This window comes from Anguilla rostrata, chromosome 12 (assembly GCF_018555375.3).
Source record: "Anguilla rostrata isolate EN2019 chromosome 12, ASM1855537v3, whole genome shotgun sequence".
Taxonomy (NCBI): domain Eukaryota; kingdom Metazoa; phylum Chordata; class Actinopteri; order Anguilliformes; family Anguillidae; genus Anguilla; species Anguilla rostrata.
In genome coordinates, this window is record NC_057944.1 from 31,244,458 (window position 1) to 31,271,163 (window position 26,706).

Sequence of the window (26,706 nt, forward strand, 5' to 3'; positions counted from 1 at the left end):
GGCTATAGTGAGACTTGCAAACCACTGCAAACACTTGCACATACAGAGAGGGAGAGAGAGAGAGAGAGAGAGAGAGAAGCAGGGGGTGGGTGGGGAGAGAGAAGAGAGAGTAAAGAGATAGACAGAGACGGAAAGGCAGAGAGAGCATAGGAACAGAACTGCAATGAAAGATTGCAGTAAAAGGCTAATCTCCAGGATTTCTTGAGCCCCCACCTCACACACACACACACACACACACACACACACATTTTGATCTTCGGAACTGGATTTTACCCCGTGGCTCAGTCGGAGAACAGCACACGCAACACTAGGGTAGGAGAGAAGGGAGCGAGCAATAAGGAGAGAGAAAGAGAGCAAGATAGAGGAAGGGTGAGAGAGAGAGCGAGCGAGAGGAAGAGGGATAGAGAGAGAGTGAGCGAGAGAGAGCTCCAGAGTGTGTGCAGGAAGCGCCCTGTCTGCACTGTGAGTGGGGATCAGGGTAAAAAGCAGTAGAGATGCAGTTTTAATTAGATTCAGCCGGACAGAGAAGAGGAACTGCGTGGCAGAGAGCACTGCTTGGCTCTCCTCCACAGTCTTACAGTCAAATATCTCTCCTCCTATCTCCTCCTCTCTCACACCCATCCCTCCGTACACCATAACTCCTGCCCCCTCTCCCATCCTGGGGGGGGTGAAAACCCCTGGTTGGACCCTCGCAGACCGTCGCCATGGGAGACAGAGGCACTAGGTAAGCAGAGCGCATGTTTTTAAATGGGCTGTGTGTCAGTGCTGCTGCTGGTGCTTGGCTGTTACGGATCTTTAGTACTCACTCGTGCTCTTTGCTGCAGAGAAAGGCAACTGCGAGTTTCCGATGCTGTATTGTTCTTTTCCTCTGTGTGTGTGTTTGTGTGTGTGTATGCACGTACAATGTACATACGTATGTATTTTGTCATATTTATAAAGAACACGAGCATAGAAAATAACACAGCTCAGCCCGTCTCCTAGCTCCATCCATGGAGAGCCCTGGCAGTGAAAAGAGAGAGAGATGTGCGTGTGTGTATTTGATGTGGTAGTCTCCTCTACCTCATCTTCAGTAGGCACGATTCATAGAAGCTCTGATTATTTAAAGGTGATTTCCTCTGCCTTTGGAAGTTCAGATCTCAGTGCTCAGACGGATGTTCAGTCAACTGAAATATTGTGCACATTAATTCGCAAATCTCAAGCGTAACTGTAGTGTTTAGGAATTCGACGTCCTATTCCCTAGATTGTTTCAACTCCCTCTGTGTTTTGAGGCTTTTAAATTTTTTTCTGCTATTTTGTGGAGAATAGAATGGAATGTTTTTTTTTTTAAAAAAATATAGAATTGCCTTTACTAGCTATATACCACACTCTGTTCTGGATATACCCCTTTAAAAGAAAATAACTGAAGTCATTGCCTCAGCGGAACTATGGTCTGCTACTGTATCAGAACGAGAGATAAAATCAGTGTATGATTCTTGCTCTTTGGGGAGGAGGAGGAGTAGGTGTGTGTGGGAGGGATGTGGCTCAGAATGGGAACTGTTTCTGTGTCAGTTTCGAGATAGGACCAACATCGGTTCTGTCCGTGGGAATTTCGGTCAGAGTGACCGCCTCCTGCAAACATTCTCCCATTGTCTGACACGCTTTGGTCAAAATACTTTATTTCAAGTACTTTGACCTATTCGTTTGCAGAAAAATTCCTTCAAATAATTGACAGTATTAACCCTTGTGTTCTGTTTACTTACTAGCACCTATGAAACGTTATTGGAATTAATGGGCATCATTGGAATTTTAAAGCAAAACTATATTTCATTTTGAAACAATATGCACATTTAATGGTTGCTATTTGTCGTTGCTAGATCACGCTGAGCAATGAAAGTGGCATTCATTTTTTGTGCAGTTTAGATTTATATTTTTTAAATCTGCTTTAATGAAGTCATGGGGGGCATACATCATGTTTATCTGCCAAAAATGAATGCAGTAGATTATTCATATGTATTTGTTTTTAACCAACATTCTCAAGACACTTTTCTATTTTCTCTCTTTCCATCTTACTTATATTCAAAGAAACCATATAGACAAAAAGCCTATATAAAGCAAATACCTAACAACACCTCTGCTATGAAAGAGTTGTGCTTCTTTGATTTTTGCTCACGTAAGAGCTTGAGTATTTTTTGCATATTAACATCAGAAGTCTGCTGCCTAGAGTGCTTCTTGCTCCAACCCTGATGTTTTATATAGCTCAATATAGCACAATATGAACATGGGAACCGCTTGTTAAAATTCTGGGATTGCAATTGTGGTTGTAATGAAAACCAGTATACACAACGGGTCCCCAGGACGAGTTTGAGAACCACAGGCCTAGAGTTTACATGTGATGAGCAAACCCATCGCAAAGCACATGGTGTGTGTGGCTTCCACCCTCTGCCGAAAGGCTTAACCATTTTAGTCATATTAATACTTAAAATCTATTACTTGTTTGCTAAATAAGACAAACAGATTGTCAATGAGGTGAGATTTTTACTACTGTCATAATTTGCCAATAGGGTAGGACAATTTCAATTGTAAAGCAAAAAGTAACTTAAAACAACATAATATTTTCTACTTGAGAGAAAGAAAAAAAAGACTAAGGCTCATTGTGAGATTGAAACACTTAAGACAGACTTTTTTTTTGCAATGAAGCTGTGTCCCCTGAGCATTGGTAACTGCAAGAGTGAGAAATGTGTGCTGCTATCATATCTGCGGGACAGAAGCAACATCTCAGTATGCTTTATGAGCACATTAAATATGTATGAGCACTGTATCTATGGTACCATAGAGACATGCGGAGGCATCCTGCTGTCTACAGTGATGTGTGCTGATGGCTAAATGTGTTGCGTGTCCGATGTCTGCATTTTGTTAGGGTTACCAGGGTTGCGGTCCAATCCATTTCAATTCACCCTATACGGAGAATGAATTGAAATTCACTTGATTCATTGTAAATTCCATATAGAAACCTATGGCCTGTTCATTCAGTTAATTTTCAAGTCTCAATTGAACCCCAACTCTGATGGTTACTTAACCGTGAATCATGAATAATTGTTTTTATTTTTGAGTAATTTAAGATTACTATAATTGCATCTTTTATCACCAGTGGGTAGACCCTCCATTGTCTTAGAGACGATATGGACCGTGCATCTCATTTTTCTCATTATCTAAATGAATGAGTGCTATGTAGCCTAAGCACGCTTTCACAAGCTGCTACTTGCTTCTTTTATGGTGTGTGTGTGTGTGTTTGTCTGGGTCTGGGTCTGTGTGTTTGCATGAGTGCATTGTTCTCACAACAGGATGTGATCCTGACCTCTGTTTCCGTCCCTAATTACGGTCCCTCTGGGCCCCTGCTCTGGGATGCTCAGTTCCCATGCTTCATGGCTGTGCAGTGTAAGGCAAGCTGAAGGCCAACCCAGCGGCTTATTTAATTTGCTCATTGTTTCAGCACCTGTTAAATACACCCGTGAATACCTAGTGTGACGAAAGTTATAACAGGAAGCTGAAGAATGGCAGTGTGGCCTGTAGCGGAGCAGTGGTGTGGTCTGTAGCTGAATGGCAGTGCAGTCTGTAGCAGGCAGAGAGGTAGTGTGATCTGTAGCAGGCAGAGCAGTAATGTGGTTTTTTGCAGAGTGATGGTGTGGTCTGTAGCAGAATGGCGGTGTGGTCTGTAGCAGGCAAAGCAGTGTTGTGGTCTGTAGCCGAATAGCAGTGTGGCCTGTAGCTGAATGGCAGCGTGGTCTGTAGCAGGCAGAGCAGTGTGGTCTGTAGCAGGCAAAGCAGTGTTGTTGTCTGTAGCCAAATAGCAGTGTGGCCTGTAGCTGAATGGCAGTGTGGTCTGTAGCAGGCAGAGCAGTGTAGTCTGTGGCGGTCAGAATGGCTGAGCAGTCTATATCGGAGTCTTGTTCTGAGTGGCATCTGGATCACTGTCGAGCAGTAAAGTAGTTCCAGTTTTTGGAAAATAAGTTGGATGAGCTGCATGAACAATAAATCTGCAGCAATATATCCACTTTGGCTTTATAAACCATTTAACGATGCATTTAAACTGTGCTTATTAAAAAAATGTTTTTGTTTGGAAAGCAGTGCTGAAGATGCTCATAATTATGCAAATTAGGTATCTCATTAAGCCTTGAATTGTGCGTGCGTGCGTCTATTCGTGTGGCATAAAGAATAAAAGCTTTAATCGGAATCTAGATGTTTGTGTATTGTTGTAGACAGACTTGTTGCTCAAATTGCTCTTAGATCATTAGGTAATTGCACACAGTCCAAACAACTCAAGATATAATATGCATTAATCACTGAATCGTTTGCATTTGTCGAAAGCCTCAAAAGACAGGAAATTAAATTGATCCGCCCTAACGCTAACATCAGCCTTTCCATCAAGGTGTATCGGCACAGATCTTTGACAACAGCTACAGCTCTGTGTATGTCTACTGTACTTCAAACAACATGCACTCACCACTGGGAAGATAGCTCAAGTCTTTTCAGGCTTTCAGCAAATTCAATCATTTCACTTAAAGCACAGTTTTTGTGATTAATTTCCTTAGTTTTTGCACTGGGAGGTTACGTAATAACCAACAATCATCGTTAAACAAGTATCAGATTGTATGATACCTTATCAGATGTTTAAATCATATTTTCTAAACTGCTACAGTACGTATGTACATTGAATATAGCACCATAGGTGTGAGAAATATCCATCACAAACATGCCTTACCTATAAGTCCGCATTCAATACCATGTGGCACTAAAGTCACCACTTAACACCCCCCCCCCTACCCACTGCGTTACTTTCCAAATACATTTTCCAAGTAATCAACTTGTGAGCAACTTTGAATTTCTCATTTGCAAAAGCATTTTACTTTCCCGGATCTAATGCGATAGAATTTCCCATTAATAAGAAAAACTGAATTTACATTTCCTATGTTTGTGTTCAGAAATAAAAATGTAGGTGGCAGAGTGTTACTCTAAGTGGCATCTGGATCACTGTCAAGCAACAAAAAGTTAAATGTTTTTGGAAAATAAGTTGGATGAGCTGCATGAGAGTAATAAATCTACAGTAATAAATTCAGTTCAGCTTTACACACCGTTTAACGATGCATTTTAACTGTGCTTGGAAAACAGTGCTGAAGATGCACACCATTATGTAAATGAGGTACCTCATTAAGGCTTGAATTGTGTGTCTTTGTGTGTGCGTGCGTACCGGTTGCACAAAGAGTAAAGCCGTTAATTGGCACCTAGATTTTTGTGTTTTGTTGTACACAGATTTTGTCATTGCAACCTCCGAAAACTTCTCTTAGAGTCTTGGCCAGTTACACAGTCCAAACAACTCAACATATTTTTGAGGCTGTACACACAAACACAGTCCTCTCAGTCACCGTATTTTTCCTCTTTGGTTTAAATTTGCTCACTTTTTTATTTACATGTATTTGCATGCATAACTGCATACATTATTTTCCTTTGCTTGGTGTTTATTTTGTCCATGTTATTCCACCAGAGTTCAGACCAGAACTCCAAAGGAAGAAAATCAGCTTATGACAGTACAGGCAACCGGACCCCAGTTTAGGGCTCTGAAAGCAACAGGGTACTTGGAGCTGAAATGACCTCTGACCTTAGTGGTGCCATCGCCCTTTCATTTCTCATGTAGCAACAAGAGAACAAGGGCAGTAGTACGGTATGCTGGTTGGGAAACTTGGCGTGTAACTCTGCAGGTTTGATTCCCAGGTGGGGCATTACCCTTGTAACCTTAAGCAAGGTAGTTAACCTAAACAGCACCAGTGTCAATCACTTAATTGCTATGTAAACAAAATGTGAGCTGTTTAAATTGGTTTGCCAAATGCTTAAATGTAAGTGTCAAACAGTGCTGACAGCGAATGCATTTCTTTTCATGAATCCCTGAATAGACGCTGTCTTCCTCTTAATCCCTGCGTGTGCTCAGTCTTCCTCTTAATCCCTGTGTGTGCACAGTCTTCCTGTTAATCCCTGTGTGTGTACAGTCTTTCTGTGAATCCCTGTGTGTGCACAGTCTTCCTGTTAATCCCTGTGTGTGCAGTCTTCCTGTTAATCTCTGTGTGTGCACAGTCTTTATGTGAATCCCTGTGTGTGCACAGTCTTCTTGTGAATCTCTGTGTGTGCACAGTCTTTCTGTTAATCCCTATGTGTGCTCAGTCTTCCTGTTAATCCCTGTGTGTGCAGTCTTCCTGTTAATCCCTGTGTGTGCTCAGTCTTCCTGTTAATCTCTGTGTGTGCTCAGTCTTCCTGTTAATCTCTGTGTGTGCAGTCTTCCTGTTAATCTCTGTGTGTGCACAGTCTGGAGAGAACAGACACATTTTTTTTCCTGTCACCAGCGACGTTAAACTGACTGAGTACGCGGGGCTCTGGTTAATCCCCATCCACACACTGCTGCTCTGTCACTGCTGATCCCCGTAACAGAAAATCAGGGGAAAGAGCGCACGTGGCTTCCACACTACCTACTAATCACACCCCTCAATATGGAGACTGAAACAGAGTCAAATAGGACGGTCTGCTTTTCCTTAGCTCTGTTTGTCCACGGAAACAGAACCGGCACGTTCTGTTTCCGTGGGGCTGCTTTTTGTGAAAAATGAGGAAACCTCTTTGTTGCAACTTACTGTTCTAGTGTTCCAAGACCCCCACCCCAGCCCCCTGTGGAGGCATTTATACAAAGTAAAAAAGAAGACATCCAAATGTTTGTGCCCCAGACGGAGCAACCCAGGAGTTTAAGTGGCAGAAATGTTCGGTCGGTACCGCTGGAGAAACACCACTTCACACACGGCCACTATTTAAGTGTCTTGATGTAGAGCTCTCCGAGTCAGCAAAAAATACCCCTCCAGGGATCTAGGGCCGACTGCAGGTTACTTAATCCTTTTGTAAAATTCATAGATGCAACCTTAAATGATTTAAGGCAGCTCTGCCCTGAGTGGTCTGCAGAAGGTCATCCTTGTGTTGGTTGGAAGGATACCTCCCTATATGAAATATTTAAAATAGGACCTGGAGCTGTAAATTTGTGAAAATTATTGCATTAATAATTTTGAAGAAATATCAGATATCTTGTCATCATGACATCTGACCTTTTAATTTGACATGACTCCTAACTACAGCAACAATGGGGGCAAATGCCTAAACATACTTTGTGATTTTGTCTGTCTGAGTGTGCCTAATTTTGTGCGTGCGTGTGTGTGTTTGTGTTTGTGTCTGCCAGTCTGTCTGTCTGTGTGCATCAGTGTGTGTCTGATTGTGTGTGTGTGTGTCTGCCGGTCTGTCTGTCTGCGTATGTGTGTGTGCATCTGTGTGTGTCTGATTGTGTGTGTGTTTGTGTACGTATATTAGATCAAACGGCTCAACAAATGTGCAACTTTCGTAAACATGAAAATGAGCCCAATACTACTCATTTTTAAAACATTTGAGTATGAAAGCAGTAACCTTTACTGTATGTCCATTTTCAACCTTCCTGTAGGTTTTTTTTTAAGCATTCATAGATTATTACACTCCCAGTTTCCAGTTTCAGTCCAGAGGAACAGAATAAAGTTCTATCTCAGCATAAAGAGACATGAGTAATCGTGTTAGAACGGACCATGTAGAACTATGAAAAATGAGGCTGTGTGTGTGTGTTTGTGTATGTGTGTGCGTGTGTGCGCATCTTTGCATGTGCATGTATGTGTCTGTCTGTCTGTTTCTCTCTGTTTGTGTGTGTGTGTGCGTGTGTCTGCATTTGTGTGCTCGTGTGTGTGTGTGTCTCTGCATGTGCGTGTGTGTGTGTGTGCGTGTGTGCGCATCTTTGCATGTGCATGTATGTGTCTGTCTGTCTGTTTCTCTCTGTTTGTGTGTGTGTGTGTGCGTGTGTCTGCATTTGTGTGCTCATGTGTGTGTGTGTCTCTGCATGTGCGTGTGTGTGTGTGTCTGTCTGTCTCTCTCTGTTTGTGTGTGTGTGTATGTGTGTGTGTGTGTGAGACTCAGGGCACAGTGACCATATATATTAGATTAAGACTCATCTCAGAAGCCATAAGAGGTACGCATAATATATTCCATTGTTATCTTGCATTTACATCATCAGATGACCAGCTATAAATTTTCAGTAGAATACTTGATTCTTATAAACAAGTCACACTAGAAATATTACAGCTATAATTCCCTCACTACAGCCAATAACATTTACACTGAGGTTTTGGCACCAATAAAATTGATTTGGCTCCCGTGTCCTGGATTTGAGTTTAAAGAGCCAATATCTCCTTGGGTAGTTTTGTCTGGCTCTGTATAGAGCTCTGTCTGTGCATTAATAGGTTTCTAGGGAGAACTTGAGATATTTCACTAATACCTGTCAACAACTGGTCAAGTTAGACTGGAAATCAACTAAATTTTGACCACATCCCCATTATTTAAGCGACCAATAACATTCAGTCACAATATGTATTTGTATTATTCATTTATTTGCAAGGGTCGCCTACCAGTAAAAACCTATTTAATAGAATGAACACTAATTCGGTGACATTTTCCTCCTTCAAGGACTCATTGCAAATGGCTCCCGAGAGATGTCAAATACAGACAAGTATTCAATTAACTGCTCAATCAAACCACATTAATTACGAGCTGAGATGCTACAAAAGACAGCCGACACAAGCCGTACTCCGGGACAGCGGTGAAAGAAACGCTAATGCAGTCAGTCATCCCGTTTCCAGGATGGATTCAGACGGAGGCTGAAAACTGGGATTACGTCCATCGTTCTCTGACGGAGCAGCTTGCCAGTTGCCCCCTCTCTTCCGTGTAGTAGTCTTTGGGCGGTTTTCCATGAAAATTGTAACCGCAGATTTTAAAGATTGATTCAGATTTCAGATGTGTGCACTTAGGCTTTTTTGAATGCCTACGCGCATTCCTGAAAGTTGGTTGTCACGTCATCCTGGTTTGTGTGGAAGCTGTGATGACAGATATTTACAGGAATACAGCTGGAATTCATGCCAGGATACTGACAAGTGAGAAATGCTTTCTGGATGACCGTACTTAACCCCTCTGTAGAGCTGCATAGAAATGACTGCAATTTGAGTTTCATCACCAATGTATATATACAGTAGACCTCTCATTGTTATACCTTTCATATATATACTGTATAAGCATCAGACTTTTCAAAGCATTTCAGTAATTCTTCAGAAAACACTATTTGCTTGCTAGCTATAATCATGCATTCCTTGTGGTTCTCTACCAAGCAGGTTTTTAAGCCAATGTCATGTGCTTTCGGCTTTGAGCAGACCTAATGTGTCAGGAAAGTGTTTTTTCCTGCTAAATCATGAGTGGATATTTTATTCTGAGGTGTTACATGACCTGTTTACTTAATTTTAAGGGCGCTGAAAGGAAATACCTTGGCAGCTGTGCCTAGACCTTTGAAGAGATAGTTATTTTTGTTTATAATTTCTTTGGAACATTTTATCAAAATTCCAAGTCACCATTCTAGAACTTCTTTTAGAACATTCCTCTCAATTACTAGTAGTGACTGTTACATCTGTATTAGAATGTTCAGTTAAGAACACACTTAATCACATATTTGTGATTTCACACCTTAAAGGGTTAAGTTGATGGTATTGATTCTCAGTACTGGTATGTCATCACTGAGGATGAAAATATCACAAGTGTCATTTTTTTAAGTTGCAGAAAATACATTTTTCAATACAATTTTTTATATTATGATTGTGCTCTTGCTATTATCATTTTCACTTTTAGGGGTTGCAATTCCCACTGAGTTGTGTTAAGGTGGCATGGGTCTGTCCTCAGTCAGTAAATTCACGTTTGATTGGTTACAAAATACGAGTCCTTCACCTTGGTTGTTGCAAACCAACAAGCAGTGGTGCGGCCGGTGATTGCGGGCCCCATGCAATGATGTCGCATTGGGCCCCACCACCTCAGACAACCCAATGTTGTAATATTTTTGGAGGGCCCCTGTCAGCCTCTTGGAATCATCCTAACACCCCATCCTCGTTACATAGTATCCATTTATACAATGGGATGCATAAGCTACTGAAGCACTTCAGGTTAAGTATCTTGTTTGAGAGTACAACAGTAGTGCGTTACCCAAGTACCGAACTTGCAACTGCTGGGTTTCAATCCCTAGTTATTATACTACACTGCATTAATTAATTAAAAAAATAAATAAATAAAAAATCTCACTAACGCCAATCTCTAACTTAAACGATCATAAGAAGCAGAAAAGTACTCTACAAAAATATCAAAATTCAAGCACCCCTATTAAATATAGAAACCCTTGATATGCCTCGTTGATGTGAAATAATGTGTGGTTTCTCCGCCCACGATAATATATGGAACACCTCCTGCAAACAGTTTTATTTTATTTATTTATTTTTTTTATTTATTTATGTTGTCTTTCCCTTTCAGTCAATGCAATTTAATTAAAGCTATATTTGGGCTGGCTGCTCATGCAATCTTACGTTTTCTTCGATGGGGTCATAGTTTTAACGGACCTTTAATTCTCTTCATTGAGGTTAACACTGCCACCCAGTTCATCCTGTAAAATTGTACGTGCTTTATGCTTTAATCAAACCATGTTTTATTTGTACCTGCGTGCCGTGGATCTACAGCAAATCGGGACGATGCGGGCGTAAAATAAACTGCGCTCATTTTTACCGAGATAACATTTTGTCCTGTGTGGTGCCTCATAAAATTGCTGACTTATAACACAGGAGCTTTGTAAACGGCATAGTTTATTCTGGTCAGTCAAGAGAAGCGATTCGTTTTAAATTAACATTTCCAATTCATTATCATTTAGGTTAACGCTTAATACGTTTTATAATTCCCTACCCATATGATACATGTCTGTTTCTCCGTTTGATTTTATAGGCTGTTAAAATTTTTAGGTAAATGAGTCTGCACTAAATTGAAACAAGAAAGACTGGACTTAATTTTAAAGCTTGTAACTGCCGGTGGATGCGGCTTAACTGCTACCATGACCTTGCGCGAGCCGTGGCATCGTGTTATATCCATGGAATGGCTCCTCACCTCTCTGCCATAATGAAAGGCAGCCGTTCTTTCTATCATCCGTCTCTTCGCATCACCAGGCAGTTCCACTCGGGAATTATCTTTAAAAGCCAGTTGTTTGTATGTAGCTCTGGAAATGGCTCCATCCTGCTCCTTTGGATCACTGTTATCTCCCCGTCCACAGAAGCCCACGGGTCGGTTAAAACTTCCTCGCCACAAGTCATTCAGGCATAAGTAAACATGGAGTTTACAGGTATAATTGTAATTAATCATTTTTTTCTCAGGAAAGAAATTACACCTTATGGGTTTAGTCGTTCTTAATTGCATTGAATATTGTCAGCGCATTGAAGACTAGTTTGTCAATGGCTAACCTCCCCTTTTATTTACGGTATTGTGTAGGAACCACTCTCTGAGTTATAGTGCATAACTGAAGCCCCATGAACAGCAGGTTAGAAAATGTCATAGACTTGTTTAAAGCCTTTTTACAGCAATTGTTATTGTCCACAGTCTTAGACACACTCCAGCTCAGTTATATCATGAATAAAATGTGCCATTCAATTTCCTTGGCATCTCTTAAATAAGATGTGATTTAAAATGGCATACAGTATATAGCCTACTGTTTGTTATAATGTGAAGATTTGATTGACTGACTTGATTGACTGACTAGGCATTGAACCAATGGGTGATTTTTAACAGCAGAATTGATCTTGGAGGTAGTCAGGTCAAATGTGAGATTAATTAAGCCCAAACTACCCTCATTTAGACAGTTTACCTCTCCGCAGCCATGACAGCGTGATCAGGGAAGATTAAAGTTAGCTGTGTATAATTTGGTTATTCGCATTCCAAAGAAATAGCTGTAATCAAGGCTGAAGCATCGAACAGGAAATGTCACCTGGTTGCCATGTCAATCATAGTATAAACATGAAGAGTTGTTGACGATCCTTAATCAGTTAAATTCCCACCTTTTTTCTGGCTGCCACCATGGTTACTTTGATCTACAAAGAGCATCAGGGATAATGACGCTGGGCAGAACTAAGCTGGAAGGATGACAACTAATTTTCTTTTTTACCAAATAACTTTTAAACTTTTTTAATGACTAAAAATCACAAGGGTTGTTGTATCATTCTTGTTCTGGCTACGTCATCAGTCTCTCTGCAAACGGACCACTGAACAGAACGATGTGTATTTTCATGAGACTAGTGCCCTGTTGTTTTTCTGAGTGCTATATTGGCCAGACTGCTGATTCACAATGACGGCATCAATGATCCGATTGTTCGGTTTCACTGTGTTTTTGTTCAGAAACTGACACACACTGTCAGATCCCAAAGGTCTCAAAATCTGACACAAAAAAAGATGAGGGAGCACCACAAACTTTTTACCCCATTATTTTAGTTGTTTTCATTTAGTTACATGTTTAGTTCCATGTTCATATTGCCGCAATGTTTGGCAGCTGTTAGACCTTCCCCACCCATGACTTAATCGGAGCTGCCAGGCTAATTAAGACAAAGCCAAAGCGGCATAGGCTACTCAACTGAAGGAGCCAAAACCATGCTGACGCACAGCCAAAACAAAAGCCACAGCACAATTTGCCCTGAGTGAAGGCCATTGAGTAAGTAACAAGCCTGAGTTCCAAATCTGAGTAACAAATCATAAAAGCCACATGTACCCTTTTGTAGTGCTGCGCAGTGTTTAAAATAGTAACTTAATTTCCCTGCATATCTTTGCCTTCATGGAATAACACCCACTGCTGCTCTTGATGCTCAGGCATGCTTGATCTAGCAAAGTTTCATTTGCAAGTAGGTTTTAAATTTCAGCAATGTGGCCATGAAATAAAGGTTCATGAATAATAAATTGACCAACTAAAGTTGTTTTCCAATCTGATGATGATGATCAACCCATTGCAACCTCAATTCTAGCAGAGGGTTGTAAACTTGGGTTGTACTGTTAATATGTTTACTTGTTTGTTCATGAAAATTAAGAGTGGGTTCTGCTCATGTGGTGGTTTAGAATGATGACCTCATTTCATCAGATTTTCAACATGTATTACATGCCATTGTGACCCCCAAAAAAATAAATAAATAAATAAATAAATAAAAATAAATAAATAAATAAAATCACCACTTGTGTTTGTGACAATTTCATATTACAAGACTACAACTACTACAACTAATAACAACAATAATTATAATAACAATGATAATGATCATAATACTAAGAAAATATAGCTGCAAGTGGCAATCATGGAGTCCAAGCAGCATGCAAGGCTGAAATTTGATTGGCTTATGATGGCCATATTTTTTGAGCTATTGATTTGTCGACTTTATAAGAAACTTTGATCAAGATGCAATCCACAAAATTTGACCTCCATCAGGTAATTATTTTAGAAGTTATGACCATTTGTTTGCTATAGCGCACACTATTAATTGAATAGAGTGTTACAGTTTGTAGTCCTAAAATTCAAAAAGGCGGAAAATCCAATATGGCTCACCATTTTGGTCCAAGAGGCTTTTTTGTTTATTTGGAGACAGTGAATCTGGGGGGAAAAAATTGTGATTCCAGCCCGAACATTCACATTTTATAGGCCAAAAAAGAGGTTTGCCTTGCTACAGCACCACCCTCTGGCCAGTTGGGGTAATTTTTCTAACTTGAGTAGTGAGTGACTATAAGGAACCTGGCTGCCAAGTTTGGTTGCTTTATGATATGCTGTTTTTGCTGTGCAGATATTTTTAAAAAATGAGAATTGGAACAAACACAATAGTGTTCCTGCACTTCTTGGACCCAGTGCTTGAACCCCTAATAATAATCATCATCATCATCATTTGAAGAAGCCAGGTGAGTATTTTGCATGTGTATTGTAAGCGTGTGGCTGAGGGAGTGCATTGATCACTGCAAAATGAAGCACAGACTATTTCTAAGAATGGGCGATCATTAAAAATGTATGTCAAAAAAGAACTTTTCCACAGTACAATTACTATACAGTTATTAAGCAGTAATGAGTCGATTTGGATACAGTGGAGTCTCCTGAAAGCTCTCTTGGTTAATATGACATGACATCCTTGGAAACGGCAGGATAAATAATTATTAGGACTTTTTCTCCAATGCCTCTCACACCGATTTGAATTCAAAACTCACCTTTCATGGTTGCCTGGTCACCCATAATGATCTGATCTATTTTAGCACCCTGACTGATTTAAAAGGACTAAATTGTCAGATTTTCCAGACAGGGGTCATATTGCCCTGCACTCTTTAAAGAGTGGCTGTTGAAGAAAAGCATAAAAAAGAATACTTTAGATGTTAATCACTTGGAAAGGCTGTGTGCCACAGACCTGTAGGGTGGGTAGAGACTCAACCCCATATATTTATCACTCTGTGCAGCGGGGGTTGATTCCCCACCATGGCACCTGAACTGCCCTGCAATCCCATATCCGTCTCTGACCCTCTCTGCTCTCCTGCTATCTGAATAAAGTGTGTGTGTGTGTGTGTGTGTGTGTGTGTGTGTTATATAGGCCTCTGCCGTATAAAATAATGGACAATAAAGCTTTTATTAATTCAATTTAAATTGAATTTGAGTGCTGTTGAATGGGTTGGGTGGAGAACTTGTTTGCTGTCTTCCTCAGAGAACTTTCTGACATTCCAGGATGTTTTAGGGAGGCTACCTGAAGAACGCTGTTCCAGATGGGACTTAAAAAAGAAAAATGTTGCTATCTGAATGTGTCTATTTTAATAGAAATGTAAACCGATCAGCAAGCTATTGTGGGTTTATCTGGTCGTATTGTTATAAAAAAAAATAAAAAATAAATAAAAAAAAACCTTTCAGATTTATTTTTTTATTGCTTCCGGTGTGCATTTTTCGGTTATTGACATTTTAAAGATGGCACTCTCGTTAAGAAGAGCAGGAATGGCAAAGGGCTTGAGCTGTAATATAATGTGGCTTCCGGAGACGCGTTTGTTAATTTATGGCAACATTAAGGCTTAACAGATGGGGACGTGTGGTAATTGCATTCCAGGCCATTATGTAGTGATAGAATGTCACGCTCAGGCAAAGCTCCAAACGACGCCGGAGAAAATGCGCGAGAGCTAGTCCGCTTTTTAAACCCTCCGTAAGATAACGAAAGGTTTATTACGCTGGGCCCAAGGACAAGTAGGCCTGCGCGAAGTGCGGCAATGCAGGTGGTATTGCTGTTGTGCAAACATCGATAGTCTAGTTCTGAAATATTCTATGATCACTATATTACTCAGTCTTTCACCAAATTAATATTAGGGGAAAACAGTCGTGGGAATATAAACGTGCCAAAATGATATAATTAAATAACCACACGCGATTGAAAAATGAAGTTAAAAAAAGTTTTAAATCTTCGCAGAGGTTAGGCCTATGCCTCTCAAAGCAGTGGGTAATTTTCCATAGTTCAACATAGAATAAATGCAATTTGCGTCGAGCAGTCTGTAACAGAACAGTAATGCACACAAACTGAAGTCGATACTACGCGGAAACAAATGGCATACTTGATGTACCTTGCAGTATCTGGATGCCGAGGTCTTAACCCAGATAAAGTTTGTGTTGTGTCACACTTAAAATTGCCTGCCGTTGCACCATACGCAGCGGAGACTAGCTCTTAGAACTCGTGGTTGGTGGTTGGTATTTAGTGATTGCTACGTTTGATTTCGCGTATTCGAATCTATCTTTTGATTGATTCCGATTCCCGTCTAGCCCTCATGGTTTGTTTGTTGATTAGATCTCGTGTATGCCCACTGACTCGTTCCCTTCGACTCATTTCATGTCTTAACACTTCTAGTTTGTTTGCCCCGTGATTTTGTGTTTCTGATCATCCGCTCTCGTATTCGAGCCCCACTGTACAAACACTGAGCATTTATTTCTATGCTCTGTTTTGCAGAGTCTTCAAAAAAGCAAGCCCAAATGGAAAGGTGAGTAGTTTGTTATTATTGTTGTTGTTATTATTATTAGCCTATTATATTTTGTATTATTATTTACGTTATCAATTTACCAAAGACAAAAATGGAAAAGGTAGTCGTGAAATATTACACTTTCTGGTAGTGTTGGTAGCACTAAAATTGAATTCAAGAATAACTGAGATTGCCATGTCTCATGTCTTGTGTATTCGCTGTAATATATCATTGAGAGGATGCTAGACTTTGGAATTACTGCCACCTATTGGACATGGTGTGTAACGCAATTATATATACTGTATATATCATTTTCCAAATCTGCACTGGAAGGAGATGATGATTCCCATAAGATACAAATGTTCAGCAAAGAATGGTTTCATTCTAAACCTGTCAAGCACGTCTTGTTATATTGATGATACATTTGACACTGAAGCTGAGTTGTCTATGCTGCACTTGATAAGAGCATTGCCATTTACAAAATGCCCAAAATGTAATGTTATTTTTTACTTGTGTATAATTCTTTAGCTCACAGTGTATCTGGGGAAGAGGGACTTTGTCGACCACGTGGACATTGTGGAGCCTGTCGGTAAAGCCAGCATTGTACTTCACACCGTTAATTACATTGTGCTATCTGCTTAGCATGTTGCTAGTTGCAAAGTCAACATTTTTACATTGTAATATCTAGTGGTTTACTTAACAGAGGCAGTTCAGGTTAAGTACTGCATCTCATTGAGGCATACAGTATTCCTATCCAGGGTGGTTGGAACCAGGGTGGGAACTAAACGCCAGCCACCAGCTAAATGCTGGTAAATTTTATCTGTGGCTGGTACGTTCGTCTACTCTAACCAGCCACTTTGGCAGATAACCACTCATCACTTGGAGGTCCTGTGCTATTCTAAATGTCTAGTTGTCTGGTAAAAGGGTGACATTGGCTTGTGAATTTTTGGATTCCACCAGCTACTGTGGCGAGTGGATGAAAAAGTTGGTCGTGAAAGCTTTGGGCTACAACAGGGAACAGCAGGCTGAACTGAAATTCACATAATCAATTGATAAATCTTCACAGAGCATTATGGGAATTAACAGAATCTGATATTCTGTTAATGAAACTTACTGAATCAAAATGGAATTGGCCCTAACCATAGTCAGGGGTGTATCCCAGAATTCTTCCTCTGCCTCCTAGGCTTACAGTAACCACTCAAAAGCTCACTGATGTGGGAAACGTGGCTCTCAAATGAGGTACACCATTATATATTACCTAATGTAATGACAATTTACAGCACACAGTTGTTCATTTTGAGGTCATCAACACTGGGGTGTAATAACATAATTCTAGCTATTAAGTGGCACGGCATCAGCAATAGCATTGCTGCAGCTTGGATATCTGCAATCAATTCCGTTTGATCGGACTCATGATTCACGTCTCTCAACATGTCGACAGCCGTGAGTGGTGGCAAAGTCTGAGAACCCACCTGACACATCATCGTCTTTCCCCCCCCTCTAGACGGCGTGGTTCTTATTGATCCAGAGTACTTAAAAGAAAGAAAAGGTGAGAAGGACTCTTGACCTCAAGGTTTTTTTTTTTTCAAAAAGAATTATCTCTCAGATTTGATGCTGCTGTGTTGTTTTTTTCCAGTGTTAAATGGTATATAGTAGTTGTCTTGTCCTATCCTGTCATTTGAGTGATACCTACACAGAAACACTCATGTTATGAGTTTTTTTTAAGTGTCCCTGACTGGTATAGAAACTTGTACACTATATATATATATTAGAGTGCATGTGCATTCCGGTTATGATAATCATTAACACAGCCCTCTGATTCTGGCTCTTCTACTCCTCTCTTTCAGTCTTCGTGACCCTGACCTGCGCTTTCCGCTATGGCAGAGAGGACCTGGATGTTTTGGGATTGACATTTCGAAAGGACCTCTTTGTAGCCAATATCCAGACATTTCCACCTGTGCCTGAAGAAAAAAAATCATTAACCCGTCTTCAAGAGCGCCTGATTAAAAAGCTTGGGGAACATGCTTATCCTTTTACTTTTGAGGTAAAAAGTAGTTAATAAATAAATTCTCAACAATCGTCTGCTGACAGGAATGTTCTTTGTTTTGCACCAGCTGCAAATCAAGGAAACACACTCCTGAATATGTGTTGGGATTCAAGTAGACATATTTTCCAAAGTCTACAAAAAATTCCTGGTTAAATATCAGAAGCTACACTGATTTACTTGAATGGTTTCACAGGCTCTGTAAAAACCCTTCATCTATACCTGCAGTTCTCACGACCCTCAGTATTTTCTGCCACAGCACTTACAGATTCAGTTTAAAAAAACACCCCACTGCATAATATCCCACACTGACGTTTCCATATCCTAATTCCTTCCTCAGATTCCTCCCAATCTTCCTTGCTCAGTTACTCTTCAGCCTGGACCGGAGGACACGGGAAAGGTACCCTGAATCCAAATCCAGTTTACAGATTCCAAATCCAAGAAACTGCACTACAGTATGAACAGTTTACAAGTCCAAAATCCAAGAAACTACACTGCACTTTGAATGTATGACAGTTTCCAAGTACAAGAAGCTACTCTGCACACTGAACAGTTTGCAGTTTTCAAATCCAAGATACTGTAGTTTGAACTGTTTATCGGCTCCAAATCCAAGATACTACACTGCACTTTGAACAGTTTACAGGTTCCATGTCCAAGAAACTGCCCTAGACTTTGTTTTGACTTGACCTAGAGTTATCTGGTCTACCTTGTTGGTGGTGCTTGTATGATTGTAACTGCAGTTAGCTCTTAGGGTGTTTGTTTACCATGTGAAATGCACTTTTGTAATTCACTTTGGTAAAAGCATCTGCTAAATGGCTTTTCTTCACTATGAACAGTTTACAGGGAAATGCCTGATACACAGGTCTGCACGTTGCAAAAGTAAAGGAAATCCTGTGTTGCAGACTGGACAGCAATGAAATGTAAAACATTATTTTCATAATAATTTGTGTATTTTTTCAGCTGTACAATAGCCACTGGTGAGAAATCTCTTGGAGATTTTCATTCAATGAATAAATGCTTTCCTCTTTTACTCCTTTTAAGGCATGTGGTGTGGACTTTGAAGTTAAGGCTTTTTGTGCTGAAAATTCTGAAGAGAAAATTCACAAGAGGTAACCTATGCTTCACCTACAATGACATAAACAATCACAACAGATCATGCCATGCAGACAGAGAATAGCAGTCAGCCATTTTGTAAAGATGCACAGAAGGTGGATCTGTGCTTCAGTACATCAGAAATCAGCTTCAGCAACTTTTGATGTCCTTAGCTACTGGGGACACTGAGAGACAGAGTGACACTCAATGGAATGATTAGGACCTGGGTGAAAATAAAATAGGTGTGAGAAGCTGTAAGAACCTCTAAATACAAATTGTGTTTTGTCAGTCATTAAAGTTAAAAGTGGCAATGATTTGTGCTCATTAATTAATCAGTGATTTATTTATTTATTTTTGTCCCATGACCCTCAGTGCCTTCTGAAATGCCAGTAATGTAACTTTGTCCCATGACCCTCAGTGCCTTCTGAAATGCCAGTAATGTAACTTTTTTCCCATGACCCTCAGCGTGTTCGTGGTTTCTCTTTTTTTTTGTTTGTTTGTAGGAATTCTGTGCGTCTGGTCATTAGGAAAGTGCAGTACGCCCCAGAGAAGCCTGGTCCGCAGCCCGTGGCCGAGACCACACGTCAGTTCCTCATGTCTGACAAGTCCTTGCACCTGGAGGCTTCCCTGGACAAAGAGGTGAGAGTCCTTACCTGGCATAGATAACTGTAACCATGACAACCGTGACAACACCATCTCAGCCCTGCTCTTTCCAGACTGAGAGAAAAATGGTGAAGGATGTTTTTACAGTTTGTTTATTGCCCCCCCTCCTAGATTTACTATCACGGGGAGCCAATCAACGTGAATGTTCATGTCACAAACAATACGAATAAGACCGTGAAGAAAATGAAAATCTCAGGTCAGTAAAACCCTTTATTTTCAAATATGTAACATCCTGTGTGGAGTAATTGTCAACCAAACTTGCATTTTGTGTCCTTGCAGTGCGTCAGTATGCAGATATTTGCCTGTTCAACACCGCACAGTACAAGTGCCCAGTTGCAACAGAGGAGTCCGAGTGAGTAAATGATAGCATTGGAACAGCATGATTACAATACCATTTCAACATGATAACAATACCATTACAACATGATAACATTCCCATTTCATCATGATAACATTCCCATTTACAACACGATAACATTAGCAATTCCAACATTATCATTTCAGCAATCCCATGCTTCTCTTTTGTGAGAGAATATACGATAGCTATGTGCATCTTTTCCAAACAGGCTTTGCTCATTTAGCCAAAAGCCTGATTTTATTCCCGTCTTTCTGTCGCACACTCTTTGTTTTATGCAGTGTGCTATTCCTCTCTGTACTTCATTAACATGATTTATTGTTGTTCATCTTGTTATTTATTTTTCCCTTAGTGATATAGTAGCTCCAAGTTCCACATTTTGCAAGGTGTACACTCTCACACCTTTCCTTGCCAACAACCGGGAGAAACGGGGGCTGGCCTTAGATGGAAAACTCAAACACGAGGACACAAATTTAGCCTCTAGTACACTGTGAGTATGTCTTCTCTCACATAACTCCCTGCGCAACAGTTACAAACATGCGCACACACACACACACAATCGCGGACACACACACTCATATTTCAGCAGCACTGGACATGCTATCTTATACATGTGGTGCTATCACAAAAACATTTATTTAAAATTTGCATTGTCATATTTCGGAATAAAGAAAACGCCTCATGCAGCAATAGATGATAAAAAAAAAACACAAGAGCCAGATTCCCTAATGGTACCCTTTATGGCAGAAGAAAATTACATTCAGACGTGGGTGTGTTACTTCATTTGTGGACAAAATGGATGGCCCATTCATTTCTTGATTATTGCACTGTAATTTGTAACTCTCTCACGCAGGTTAAGAGAAGGAGCCAATAAAGAAATCTTGGGCATTATTGTGTCATACAAGGTTAAAGTGAAGCTGGTGGTGTCTCGAGGCGGGTATGGACTTTTTAAATTAAATTCGTATTTTAACATTCATTCATTTTAGTCGCACTGTCTCTATTCAATGTGCCTGTCTCTATTCAAAGTGAAACACTTCATTACTAAACAACAAACAAAGTTTACATTCTCCCAACAAAAATAATGCATTAATAAATATGTGTAATAAAACAATTTAAAAACAATCATCAGGTTTAAATTACAGCTGGTTATAATAGCTGTGTTCTGATTTAGAAGTTCTGTGTAGAGACTATTCCTGACTAAAGTATCTTTACTCCTCTTTCATTACAGACTCTTGGGAGATTTTGCATCAAGGTATCTGTCCTCGGATATATGCCCGTGTTTCATGCTAATGTCAAGCGTAAATCCAAATTCCATTTTCCAATTTCCAAATCATGCTACTTTCAACTCTTAAGACTGTTATGAGCTTCTACAAGCAGAACTCACAGAGGGAACAGATACTTGGGCTTGAATGTTTTGCTCAGGTGTTGAGTGTAATTTAAATATTGCAGGTTTTCTGGTTCTCTTATCAGCCGATTGCATTCTGAAGACTGAGAGGATGACATTTGACGTGACTTTGAAACACGCACAGCGTTGTACTGAGTGCATTCTCCTTTCTACTCCTCAGCGATGTTGCAGTCGAACTTCCTTTCACCCTAATGCACCCCAAGCCGATTGAGGAGTCGCTCTACAGAGATGGTACATGTTGTGTTTCAGCTGGTTTCTTCTGGATGAATTGCAGTGGGAATATGATTATTCTATAGATCCCTGTCTGTGTACCTCAAAAGAAATTAAGCATAAGGTTTTCACATGTACAGGGGAAAGGCATAATAATCTTCTTCTGGATTTAAGAAAGATTGTACCACATTTTTTTATTTGTAGCATGGCTTTGTTATTTACAGTATACTGCTTTTGTAGTCTTGTCAAGATTCAGTGCTTGATTTGTTTCAGTGAATATTCATCTGTTCAAGTGGATAAAATTCTAATATTGTATATGCAACAACTTTTTAAAAATCATATATCGAATATAATAAAATATGATGTATGAATAATACAATTGAACATATGGAGGCACTCATATATTATACTATGTCATTTCCGCTCCATAAAGCATGCATTGGATTTACCATATTGACCAAAGCAGAAATATTTGATATTTTGCAGTGTGTTTTCATATATTATATAGCACATTTCTCAGTGTCACTGGTACATACAGTTAAATTCTGAAATAATTATAAGAACAGCCATCCATTTTCTGCTAGTCTGTCTGTGCAATACAAACTCTCTGTGCCTTTGCTTACTGTTCTGTGTTGGTCTTGTTTCTGTCCCAGTTCCAGACATTGAAGCCCCCATAGACACGAATTTGATTCAGTTTGAGACAAAGTAAGTATTTTGCTTGTGTGGCACGGCGTTCTGTTTGACTCGTTCGTAATGCACGCTTTGCATGAGGGTTAATTTTCTGCCCCCTTTGCGTGTGCATTAAGGGGCAGACTAACGCCACCGTTTCGTTCAGGCATCATGTGACCCGTCATCTTTGCTTCCACTCATATTTCATATTCACGAATGTCTTATTTGCCGAATGCGATGTGGTGAGAAGCAGCAGCAGACGTAATGTCCTTTTGAAGTACATGCTCGTCTGCTCTCATCCAGATTGATAGTAGAGGCTGCAGCAGTGAGCACCGATAGGAATGTCACAACACCGCTTTTGCTGTATGTTGCACTCATGCCTGTAAAAGTAACCTGCTTGCTGTTCTGTGCGCATGATGTGACTGGCTGTGACCAGCTGTGACCCGCTGTGATCTGCTGTGATCCACTGTGATCCACTGCTCCAGACTGCACTAATGGTCTGACAGCAGAGAGCCAGCATTGGTCTATACAGCCATTAAAAAAATTAATTGTCTGGAACAAAAACCTGTACCGCCCACACACCGGCCAGTCCAGGAATGGAGTTGTGTGTCCCGGGCGTGGGACGCATTTTGGCTCGGCGCGCTCCAAACGTCTTTTGGTTAACTGCCGTTCTTTCCCCAGTGATGACGACATCATCTTCGAAGACTTTGCCAGGCAGAGACTCATAGGGGCCAAGGACGAGAAGGAAGAGGAGGAGGAAAGGACGGATTCGCCCCGGCTGAACGACAGATAAAGTCCCGGGCCGCCGCTTCTTCTGTCGGGCGTTTCTGTGGCGCACGCCGTAGAGCTGTGGGGGCGCTGCACGTCGACCTGGGACCCGGGGAAGACCTTCACCGCGGTGCGCCATCGCTCGCTTCCGGTTCACATTCTCGCCTTTTCCATCACGTAAGGACAAAAAAATAAGTGAGTGAGTCAAATCGGGAGTTTCGGATACACCCCACGAGATTGGGAAAAGGAAATGTTTTAATTGCGGAGGAGTTCTGCTCGGTGGGACCACGGGACGTGTTGCTGGGGGAGATACACGCCGGATTTAATGGGGACTCGTTTGATATTCTGATTCAAGTTGTAGCATGCCCTCTATCGCGCTGACATAAATGCGCCTAGTTATAGGACTGAACAAAAAAAAAACAGTTGTGTGACATATTATGTGTATCATTCAAGTATATGGAACCAAAAGAGGTTGGAATCAATGTCTAATTTAGTCCAGTTGTCCTTGTTTTTATAAAACCCTATGAATGCCGACTGCAGTGTTAAGTACTAGGTACAGGTACATATTAGCATAAAGTACTGGTAAAGTCTGATTGCATTTACATTCACAGTTGGGAGTTTTTCTGCCTTGAGGTGTTCAGATGAATCTATTTTCTTTAGTTCTTTCTAGGATAACAGATTTTTGCAGCGCTTCACAGGGATGGGTCTGGTCAATGTAATTGTTATAAAAAGGCGCACATGCACACATTATCATAGATATTTTACACCGTTTTTTTCAACTTCCCCTGCAAGGCTTCCACAGCCCTGGGGGTACTTTCCATTGCAGAAAACAAAAGGCTGCTTTGTCACAGTGGATTTCTGAGTCTAGCAGCATCCGTTTATGCCTGAAATTCATCATGAGGAAGACTAGGATTGGAACCTCATATGAAACATAAATCAGTGCACCGTACACTAGTTGTCCTTTGTTTCGAGGAGGAAAAGAAAACACCATGTTTTATTTTCTGTGACACTTTAGAATCTTTGTATGTATCCAATGTAAATGATACACAATCAGTAATCTATTGAGACACAACAGAGCTACTTTGTCGTGTCAGATCAATTTGCATCATTCTCAACGAGTCTTTATAACATGAGAACCTACATTGTTACACGACCCATAACCATTTATATTGCTTCTTGATATTTGCTTTCATCTCCGGGTATGTAGGCATATTGACTGGGGAATCCAGTTTGTGCCAACTTTGTGGGGCTTTGCCAACCTCTCTCTTAATTTATACACACACAGTTCTTTTTTTGTTCTTTGTTCTGTTTACATTGTGGATTAATTGAAATGGGAGGCTTGAGTGGAGAGACATCCCATGGCAAATGTCGGATGTCAGCCAACAGCTAGAAATATTTATCATTTCAATGCGCATTAATTTAAAAGTCACTGCTATACTGTACATAGTATATAATTAGATGGTGACCAGTGAACCCTGATGTCCAAGCGTACTTTTTTCGGGGGGATGTTTGCTTTCTGCGATTTTTGATATAATTTCACTTTTTGTGAATGTTTTGATTAGTTTTTCTGTTTGACATTTGAGATGTATAGTTTTGTGATGTTTTCCCAGCTTTTCAATAGCAGATATAGGGGAATTATGGGATTATGCCTTTCGAGGTTGTATGTGCGTATATCACCTGATTATTCTTCAAAAACGTAAAGTAACTGACTAGTATATAAACACTATTAAATCCATGCATTCAGACTCTGGGAACATCGTATCATGTACAAACTGATTTTTAGTTGCTCAAAGTGTATCTTCTTGCTTTAGATAATAAATCCCTGAATGTTCCATTACCAGCTATTGTAAACCTGGGTGGTCATCAGAAACTTCTGGAAGTATGTAAAACATCCTTTATTCCAACAAAAACTAGGACAATCAAAAACACTCGCATAAACTGATGTAATATTAAAAAAGCCTCAAAAAAGTGATCTTTTAATTTAATAATCAAAAAATGTTAAATTTTGTGGATATTTAATAAATCTTATGGTTTTGTGTTTTGAAGCTTGCAGACCGTTTCTTCATAGAGACTTGATCTTCAGCACAATAAAAATTTCCTTCATGTCCATTCCCATGCATTTTCTCCAGTTCCCCAGCACCTCTCACAACATAACATTTACATTGGGTTTAAGAACAGTATTTACAAACACAGTGACATAACTGTAACTATTGAGCTGTTCAATGCTACCATAATTTTTTATTCCATATTTGTTTATTTCTTACTATGTAATGTACTTTTTTCCACAATAACACGTGGTGACATTTTTTTAGTATCCTTCTGTACACTGTTGCTCTGATGATGTGATATGTAAGTAAGGACAATGCTAATCTTTGTAGTAGTTTGAAATGTCATGTAGTGTCAGATTCACGTGGTCACCTTCTACTTGTGTGAAATAGACAAATAGAGCCATCTGCTTCCAGAAATCCTTGGGTGCTGTTGCACTCTTGAGGACTTAGCTCCTGCAGATGTTATTTTGCATTAATCTATAACATGTAATAGCATGTAATAACATGTATGGAGTCATTGTTTAATTACCACTGCTGCAGTGACTTCTCAGGTTTGTTTGTTTTTGTTGTTTTTTAGTTTTTTTCCACCATTGAAATAGCAACCAAAAGCAACAATAACTGTTTGCGAGAGCTTAAGGTACATGTTAAATTAGAGCTGCTGTATAGTCAGCATATTACTACGGCACACAAATTGTCTCAGTGTGTCATTTTTCATGTACTTTGCAAGCAATCCATTCAGAATTTTAGCAGCGAAGGAGCACAGAAATGGCTTTAACATTCACATAGCCTTTTGGGATTGTCGAGATCTATGTGACAATCCTTGCGAAAACAAAGAAAAGTACATCTGCCTCTGTGTTATTTTAAAATTAAACACATGAGCAAAAATACTGGTCAATGCCCATTCCCAGGGAACCCATCTTTCCACCGCTATGGAAAATTCCCAAGGGGTGGTAATAATGCATTAGCTTGTTTGGATAAAACTTAACATTGTTTTCATTACCGCCCTGTTGTTTGTGCTGATTTAAAAACAAAACCTTTTGTGACCAATTATGTTTGGCTCTCTTGTTGTTGTCCTGTGATCTAATTGCCATTGGCCTGATTAAATAGCCTTTGCTCTCCGTTTGATTGGTTCTTGGGGGACCACAGTGCACTCTGGCCACTTATTTCCACTTCTCCATAAGTGAGCTCTTGTTAGGTGCTTGTAGCCAGTGAGACCAAATAATGAGCTTGTTAGGTCAATGTGCCAAACGGTTCACCTGTGTTCTACTGTGTATTTCCATTAACCAATTCAGTGGGTGTTTGTCCTGCATCTTCGTGTAAGACCATTTAAATATACAGAGTTTAAGAGATCTACTGATGGCTCTAAGTCACACTCAGAATTCAATCATGATGTTTCCCATGGTGTCTAGCTTTTTATGCTTATAAAAAAAGTTATACAATTAATTTTTTCCAAAGCCAAAAACTGGAAAATGTTTGTCTGGCCAAGTCGTTCAACTGATCTGAATCCAATTGAACATACGTTTCATATGCTGAT

General features: G+C 40.1%; 1 protein-coding gene across 1 annotated transcript; it reads left to right on the plus strand.

The window, feature by feature from the left end:
• Window positions 1–22: 22 nt before the first annotated feature.
• Window positions 23–26,290, plus strand: LOC135235662 (beta-arrestin-1-like). Its single transcript, XM_064301399.1, has 16 exons — window positions 23–724; window positions 15,909–15,939; window positions 16,447–16,507; window positions 17,423–17,467; window positions 17,766–17,962; window positions 18,303–18,362; window positions 19,004–19,071; window positions 19,558–19,693; window positions 19,829–19,913; window positions 19,997–20,069; window positions 20,425–20,562; window positions 20,926–21,009; window positions 21,301–21,324; window positions 21,638–21,708; window positions 22,341–22,392; window positions 23,038–26,290. Exons 1-16 carry the CDS (start codon window positions 705–707, stop codon window positions 23,147–23,149), a joined length of 1,257 nt encoding a protein of 418 aa, XP_064157469.1. The 5' UTR covers window positions 23–704; the 3' UTR covers window positions 23,150–26,290.
• Window positions 26,291–26,706: the final 416 nt, after the last annotated feature.